This window comes from Oryx dammah, unplaced genomic scaffold, assembly GCF_014754425.2.
Source record: "Oryx dammah isolate SB20612 unplaced genomic scaffold, SCBI_Odam_1.1 HiC_scaffold_2, whole genome shotgun sequence".
Classification (NCBI taxonomy): domain Eukaryota; kingdom Metazoa; phylum Chordata; class Mammalia; order Artiodactyla; family Bovidae; genus Oryx; species Oryx dammah.
This window is the reverse complement of record NW_024070186.1, coordinates 147,507,791-147,516,850: the sequence shown is the minus strand read 5'-3', so window position 1 is coordinate 147,516,850 and position 9,060 is coordinate 147,507,791. Positions and strand designations below refer to the sequence as shown.

The window sequence follows — 9,060 nt, the reverse complement described above, 5'->3', positions numbered from 1 at the left end:
AGGTTTATAGTATGCATCAGAGACATCACTTTGCCAACAAAGATCCATATAGTCAATGCTGTGGCTTTTTCAGTAGTCATACATGAATGTGAGATTTGATCCATAAAGACTGGTCACCAAAGAACTGATGCTTTTGAATTGTGGTACTGGAGAAGACTCTTGAGAGTCTCTTGGACTGAAAGGAGATCAAGCCAGTCAATCCTAAAGGAAATCAACCCTGAATATTCACTGGAAGGACTGGTGCTGACAATGAATCTCCAATAATTTGGCCACCTGATGCAAAGAGTTGACTCACTGGAAAAGTCCTTGATGCTTGTCAAGATTGAAGGCAAAAGGAGAAGTGGGTGGCAAAGTTTTGAAGTGGTTAGATAGCAGACCCAATGGACATAAATCTGAGCAAATTTCGGGATATAGTGGAGGACAGAGGAACATGGCTTGCTATAGTCCATGGGTGGCAAAGACTTGGACTTAGTGGCTGAACAATAACAGCAGAAACATAAAAAGGCAGAAGCAGTTTGGAGAACTTCAACCAGAAATATTTGAGATTCAAATCAGAAAAGACACTATGGTCCAGGCTGATACACTGACATAGGAAGACATCCAGAGAGAAAGGGAGCCAAAAACTGGGTATTTTGACCCTTTTGTTGATTTCTCTTCTATCATATGACTGTGACTTCCAAATTCTCCCCATTATTATCCCACAAAATGAAGCCATGTAAGATATAACCTCCAAGACAACATGAAACATATGTATTTCTTTATATTGAATGTGAATGTGTTTTCTTAGTGCCTTTTCCATTGTTATCTCCCTTAATTCTCATAACCACCATGAAAGACAAGACTTATAGTTTGAGCTGAGCCAAAATATGGATGTCCATTTGGGTTGCTGTAACAAATTCCATATATTTCTCACAGTTGTGAAGGCTGGGAAGTCCATTTGGGTGATTCAATATCCAGCCAGAGCCCAAGGTCAGGTTTATAGTGGCCACCTTAGAAAAGGCAGAGGAACCAGAGATTAAGTTGTCCATCTGTTAACTCATAGAAAAAACAAAAGAATTCCAGAAAAACATCTCCTTCTGCTTCATTGACTATGCCAAAGCCTTTGACTGTGTGGATCACAACAAACTGTGGGAAATTCTTCAAGAGATAGTAATAACAGATCACCTGACCTGCCTCCTGAAAAACCTGTATGCAGGTCAAGAAACAATAGTCAGAACCGGATATGAAATAATGGACCAGTTCCAAATTGGGAAAAGAGTATGTCAAAGCTATATATTGTCACCTTGCTTATTTAACTTATATGCAGAGTACATCATGTGAAATGCCTGACTGGATGAAGCACAAGCTGGAATCGAGATTGCTTGGAGAAATAGCAATAACCTCAGATATGATGACACCAATCTTATGGCAGAAAGTGAAGAGGAACTAAAGATCCTCTTGATGAAAGTGAAAGGGGAGAATGAAAAAGCTGGCTTAAAGCTCAACATTCAAGAAATTAAGATCATGGCATCTGATCCCATCACTTCATGGCAAATAGATGGGGAAACAATGGAAACAGTGACAGACTTTATTTTCTTGGGCTCTGTAGATGGTGACTGCAGCCATGAAATTAAAAGACATTTGCTCCTTGGAAGAAAATCTATGACAAACTTAGACAGCATATTAAAAAGCAGAGGTATCACTTTGCCAATAAATGTCTGTCTGGTCAAAGCTATGGTTTTTCCAGTAGTCAAGTATGGATGTGAGAGTTGGAATGTAAAGAAAGCTCAGTGCTGAAGAATTGATGCTTTTGAACTGTGGTGTTGGAGCAGATTCTTGAGAGTCCCTTAAACAGCAAGGAGATCAAACCAGTCAATCCTAAAGGAAATAAATTCTGAATATTCATCAGAAGGACTGATGCTGAAGCTGAAGCTGCAATACTTTGACCACCTGATGTGAAGAACCGACTCATTAGAAAAATATCCTGATGATGTAAAGATTGAATGCAGGAAGAGGATGGGATGACAGAGGATGACATGGTTGGAGGGCATCACTGACTCAATAGACATGATTTTGAACAAGCTCTGGGAGTTGGTGATGGACCAGTAAGCCTGATATGTTGCAGTCCATGGGGTCACAAAGAGTTGAACATGACTAAACGACTGAACTGAACAGATCTTCTCACTGTGTCTTCCATGGGATAAAGAACAGGAGTCTTTTTTACAGTGGGGATAAATCTCATTCATAAGACCTCTCTCTTCATGGCAATCACCTCCCAAAGGCCCTGCCTCCAAATGCTGTCACATTGGGTATTAAAATTTAACAGATCAATTTTAGGAGGTATAGCAACAGATAAAATTTAGGTCACAGCAAAAAGTAAAAGAAGATTCAGAAGGATTAAGTAATCATCCTTATGTCCAAAGCCTGTAAATAGGTCAGGGCTTCTGATGTTAACTATCTAAGAAAAGCACAAGTTACATATTTTAATTTGTACTTTTAAAATTTGATATGGTAAATGATATATCTAAGGGTTAAAAGGAAGGACATGTGAAATTAGACAACTGAACTCTGGGAAGAACTCTCATGGGGTTAAGGAAACCTGGGTCCTGAAATTAGTGTTGCCAAACTTAGAAAATAAAAAAGTACAGACATCCAGTTCAATTGAAATTTCAGATAGAGATTACAATTTTTTTTTTTCTGTTTAGCGTGTGTCCCGATAGTTTGATCAATTTTACACTAAAATGTTATTTTGTTAGTTTCTGAAATTCAAACTGAATCAGGCATCCTGTGGTTTACCTGGCCACCCTCCTTGAAATGTAGAGATGGCCCCTAGCTGCAGGGGGCTTAGGTTATGCTCAGCAGGCAATTTAGAATTCTCACTGCTTCAATACAAAAACCCTATTGAATTTTATGGCCTGATCTTTAACTGTGAAAAACTGAAGGATTGTGTCTACAACATAGATAACAATAGGACAGTGGCAGGAGCACCACACCCTAAGAATACTGGTCTACAGATCGAAAGTAAAGAACTAGAGCAGAGAAGAAGAAGAGCCAAGGAGACGGCCCAGGGGGCAAAGAGGCCACTTGTGGCCTGGGGAAGCCCTCCCGGAGGTTTCCACAGATATACATGGGGAGGAGGACCTAGAGAAAGATTAGACTTCCCACAGAGGGGCAGAAAATGAGGCTGAATTATTGGTACTGGAAGGTTAAAGAAACATGGAACCTTATGACTGGATAAAACTCTCTTTGTACATTAGTCTGGAAAGCTCTGTCTGCTAATACACCACAGCGACTGTGTCTGTCTGACCACTAACAAATATAGTATCATCAAGATGGGTGGTGGAGGCAATTATTTGCACTAAGGTTTATTGTCTATCTCCCCATGGGTACTTAAACATCTTCACATGTTTTACATGGAGAAAGCAGTATGTCATTTTCATAGTCATCTTATTCTACCCAAGATCTAGCTTCCTCGCCTATAAAAGGGGAAAAAAATCTATCTTAAAGGAATATTAGATTTAAAGAGATAATACTTTTAAGGCACTCACAGAGGACTCAGCAGCTGAAAGTCACTCCATTTTGCACTTACCTCCTCCTATTTCTATTCCTACGACTCATTTGCTCCACAAATTTGATCAAGCTACACTGTTAGGACCAAACAGGTGCCATGACAGGCTTCAGGGGGCCAAGGTAGGCCTAAGTCTCCTTTACACAGGAGCTGAGTTATTGCCAAGGAGGAGCTGAGATCATCCACCACCGGTGCCAGGACTCGACCAATCAGTATACTCCCTGTAGCCTGGTCCAAGCTTATCAGGACAAGGACGAACCACCACCCCCCCCACCCCACCCCGAGAAAGCCTGCACATGCGAAAATCTAGCCAATTAGTAGATGCTAAGGAACCCTTGCAACCAATCCGCCCCTGTCAACTCCCTGTCTTTGTCTTAACCCTATAAATACTGTTGTGATTCAGGGCTTGGGGCCCTTGTTCCACTCCATTGCATTGGATGAAACTTGGGTCCTGGCTCGAGCTAGCAATAAATTCCCTTTTTGCGTTTGCATTGCTGTGGATGTCTTGTTCTCTCAGTTCTGGGGATTGGGACCTTGGGCATAACATTTGGGGGCTCGTCCGGGATCCCGACTGAGAAGAACAACACTTCCCAGGCATAAGGGAAGCCTCACTAAGAGGAGGTATATCTGGACGCCGGCATCAGGTCAGGGGGCGAAAGAGTCGCCCAGCCAGCATAAGTCTGGGGCCCAGCATTCGAGCTGGAAGGCAGCTGGTTCTGTGAGCTGTTCTGTAAAGGAATGGGGGGAAACGTTTCTCCCGATCCTGAGTCTGGTGGGCAGTGGACTCCCTTCAGTAAGGTAACTTTGGGGAACAGGACAACAGCAACCCGGGATAAACCTAGTTCAGTGTTTTCGGCCGATATTTGTTCGTCTACTGTCTGTTGTTTGTCTTTGTGGTGCCGGTGCCGTGCTTTTTTGTGTGTTTATTGTGGGTGTTGCCGTCATGGGTCAAAGTTATTCTACACCGCTATCTGTAATGATTGACCATTTTTTCTGATTTTAAGTCCAAGGCTCAGAATCTATCCCTGCTAGTAAAAAAGAGCAAGCTAAAAACCCTATGCTCATCTGAGTGGCCGACATTCCAGGTCAGCTGGCCACAGGAGGGAAATTTTGGGCTGCCGGTCATCCAGGCTGTTAAAGAAAAAATAATGGCTCCTGACCCTCAGGGCCATCCGGACCAAGCTCCTTACATCCTGGTCTGGGAAAAACTAGTAGAAGACCCTCCCGTCTGGCTGAAACCCTTTATTCACAACCCCCTCAGTGCTTCTGTTCCACAGGTCCTGGTCATGGAGACCTCTAAGGAAGAAAACCGGGAGGCACGGGAGAGCCGGAAGAAACCAATACTCCAGGAGTCTTCTCTCTATCCTAGTCTGATTGATTTAGACACTGAAATCTTGCCTCCCCCGTATATCCCGCCACCCTTGCTCCCGCAGGTACCTCAGGTGTCGTCTGGAGAACAAAGGTGGAACTCAGAACCCTTAGCTCCGCAGCAGGAGGGGGGGCCAGCCCAGGGAACTCGTGGAAGGACCCGAGGGGGCGGAGACTCATCTGACTACGGGAGCCGAGAGGCCCCTTCATCTACCGTTCAAGTGCTTCCTGTGCGGGTGGGGCCGGCCAATCCTGACGGCGAACGGAATTGTCAATGTTGGCCGTTCTCTACCAGCGACTTATATAACTGGAAAGCTCAAAACCCCTGTTTTTCTGAAAAACCCCAAGGCCTTATTGATCTTTTAGACACTATCCTGTTTACTCACAGTCCTACTTGGGATGATTGTCAGCAGCTGTTACAGGTGCTTTTCACCACGGAGGAATGGGAGCGAATCCTGTCGGAATCGCGGAAACACATTCCCGGAGCGGATGGGAGACCGACCACGCAGCCCCACCTAGTGGAGGAAGGGTTCCCTTCCATGCGGCCAAACTGGGACTTTGAACGTGTGGAAGGTAGGGAGCGTCTCCAAAGGTACCGTCAGACTCTCATGGCTGGCCTCAGGGCAGCCGCCAGGAAACCCACGAATTTGTCAAAAGTAAGTCTGATAAGACAGGAGCCAAAAGAGAGCCCGGCAGCCTTTTTAGAAAGGTTAATGGAAGCCTTTAGGCAGTATACACCCATGGACTCCGGGGCTGATGAGTCACGAGCAGCAGTTCTGTTAGCTTTCGTGAACCAGGCAGCTCCAGATATCAGGAGAAAGTTACAGAAGATAGAAGGGCTGGGGGAACTGTCAATACAGGATCTGGTAAGGGCAGCTGAGAAAGTGTTTAATAACAGAGAAACCCCTGAGGAGAGGGAGGACCGGATTAGATGGGAAGAAAGAGAATATGAGGAGCGGATTAGACGGGAGGAAAGGGAATATAGGGCTGAATAAAACCGGAGAAATCAGAAAGAGCTGGCTCAGATCCTTTTTGCGGGGATGAGAAAAGGGCCCGAAGCCCCGAGAACTAAAGACACCAGGTCGGGAGGAAAGGAAAAAGCAGCTAGACCTGCCCTTAAGAGAGACCAATGCGCTTACCACAAAGAGCAGGGACACTGGAAAAATGAGTGCCCCAAGAGAAATCTGAAGAAAAAGACTGTAAGAACGAAAGACTCTTCCTCAGGGACCCACATCTTATATGCAGGGGAAGATAGTGATTAGGGGTGTCAGGGCCCAGCACCTCTCCCCGAGTCCTGGGTAACTCTTAATGTGGAGGGGAAACCGGTCGGCTTCATGGTGGATACGGGAGCCCAATACTCAGTTCTCAACCAAAAATTTGGGCCGGTGCCCAAAAAGACTAGCTTGGTCCAGGGAGCCACTGGGACAAAGAAATATTACTGGACTACTAAACGAAAAGTGGACTTGGGAGCCCAACGGGTGTCCCACTCATTTCTGGTGATCCTGGAATGTCTGGCCCCTTTATTAGGAAGAGACCTATTGGCTAAAGTAAATGCACAAATTCACTTTGACTCTGGGGGGATATCAGTCACAGACGGGCTTGGACAACCAATCCATGTTTTATCGCTGGCACTGAGAGATGAATACAGACTATATTCACCAAAGCCCCCTGCAGCGGTGGATCCTGCTATGCAACAGTGTCAGAAATACCCTCTGGCCTGGGCAGAGATAGCGGGAATAGGACTGGCTAAACAAAGACCTCCCATTGTTGTTGAATTAAAAGCAAATGCTATTCCTGTGAGGGTGAAACAGTATCCCATGAGCCAGGAGGCCCAGCAAGGAATTATGCCACACATCCAGCACCTCCTAAAGGCAGGAATTCTCAAAAAGTGCCGGTCCCCATGGAATACTCTCCTGTTGCCTGTGAAAAAGCCTGGGGGAACAGACTTTAGACCAGTCCAAGATCTTTGTGAAGTCAACAAACAGGTGAGTGACATCATCCCACTGTCCCTAACCCATACACCCTCCTGAGCCGCTTGCCACCAGACTATGTCTGGTAGACAATTTTAGACTTGAAAGATGCCTTTTTCAGCTTGCCTTTGGCACCCCAGAGCCAGGAAATCTTCGCATTTGAATGGGCTGATGAGGACGGCCAAACTGTGGTGCAGCTGACCTGGACTCGCCTCCCACAGGGGTTCAAAAACTCGCTGACGTTGTTCAATGAGGCTCTAGGCGAAGATCTCTGTATCGAACTGGCCACCCCGAAGTTGTTCTGTTGCAGTATGTAGATGACCTAATGCTGGCCACTACGACTGAGGAGGTATGCCTAAAGGCCACAGGCGATCTCCTCCAGACTTTGGGGACATTGGGGTACTGGGCAAGTGCGAAGAAAGCCCAAATTGCTAGACAGGAAGTCATTTATTTGGGATATAAAATAAAACAGGGACAAAGATGGTTGACTCAGGCTGTGAAAGAGACTATTCTACAGATCCCTGAGCCAACAACTCCCCGGCAGGTAAGGGAGTTTTTAGGGATGGTTGGGTACTGCAGGTTATGAATTATGGGGTTTGCTGAAAAGGTCCGACCTCTATATGAAGGAAGCAGAGAAAATAGAGACTGGACTTGGACTGAGCCAATGAAGCGGGCATTTCAGGAACTTCGACAGGCATTACTGGAAGCCCCAGCCCTTGCCCTTCTGGACCCAGCTAAGCCATTTCAACTGTTTGTGGTTGAAAAGCAGGGAGTAGGGAAGGGAGTCCTGACGCAGCAATGGGGACCATGAAGACGGCCTGTGGCATATCTCTCTAAACGACTGGATCCAGTAGCTGTGGGATGGCAACCCTGTCTCCGTATCATCGCGGCCACTGATCTCCTTGTCCATGATGCTGACAAGCTGAATTATGGACAGCATCTCCTGGTCTACACTCCTCATGCCATAGAGGGAATCCTCAAACAGCCACCGGGTAAGTGGATTTCTAATGCTCGCTTAACCCATTACCAGACCCTGCTGCTGGATGCTCCCCGGATACACTTTCAAACACCTTGTTTTCTGAACCCTGCCACTTTGCTACCCATCCCGGAGGAGGACGGGCCCCTCCATGACTGTGTTAAAGTGTTAGCTGAGGTAACCACCATACGAAAAGACCTCAGCGACTTGCCATTAAAAAACAGGGAGTTGGTATGGTTCACGGATGGGAGCAGTTATATAAAGGACGGACAGAGAAAAGCGGGGGCAGTCATAGTAGATGACACTGGAAGGATCATCTGGGTTGAGGCCTTGCCCCCTGGAACATCAGCCCAAAAAGCAGAACTGATAGCTATGATACAAGCACTAGAGAGGGCAAAAGGAAAAAGAATCACTATTTACACTGACAGCCGATATGCATTCGGCACTGTGCACATTCAAGGCCCCATATATAAAGAGCGGGGGCTCTTGACGGCGGAGGGAAAAGAGATTAAAAACGTGCCTGATATTCGCAGACTCTTGGCAGCAGTCCACTTGCCCCGGGGAGTGTCCATAGTGCATGTCCCGGGACACCAGAAAGGAGAGGGTGCCAGGGCCTGAGGCAACCGTGCTGCTGATGCAGCAGCCCGTGAGGCAGCTGCTGGAGACCACGAGGCCCATATACTGACTGTGGGATTGCCACCGCCAGGGATGGGAACACTTCCCCCAAGCCCCATATACTCCCCCTCTGATTTGAGCTGGGTGCAAGATAATACCACCTGTCCTGCTGGCAAAAATGGATGGTATCGGGACCAGGATGACAACCTGTTGCTTCCTGCCGACCTGGGCAAACATCTCTGTACCCATTTACATCAAACCACCCATTTGGGAGAGAAAAAGACTTTGACACTCCTACAAACAGCGCAGTTGCGGTTTCCCCAACAGAAGAAAACCATCCAGGATATAGTCTGCACCTGCAAGGCCTGTCAGATGATGAGACCGGGAAAAGGACAGCACACAGATGTAAAATATCAGGGGGAAAGGCCAGGACATCATTGGGAGATAGATTTCACTGAGGTAAGGCCAGGCAAGTATGGGTACCATTACCTGTTAGTTTTGGTTGATACGTTTTCCAGGTGGGTAGAAGCTTACCCCACTAAAAAGGAGACAGCGGTAGTGGTGGCTAAGAAACTCCTAGAAGA

The 9,060-nt window shown here is 46.4% G+C and overlaps 1 protein-coding gene across 1 annotated transcript; it reads left to right on the top strand.

The window, feature by feature from the left end:
• The first annotated feature begins 6,249 nt into the window (after window positions 1–6,249).
• Window positions 6,250–8,479, top strand: LOC120882159. The gene is given in 4 exon segments (XM_040266029.1): window positions 6,250–6,907; window positions 6,910–7,155; window positions 7,158–7,429; window positions 7,916–8,479. Coding segments are annotated over 4 exon segments (1,740 nt in total).
• Window positions 8,480–9,060: the final 581 nt, after the last annotated feature.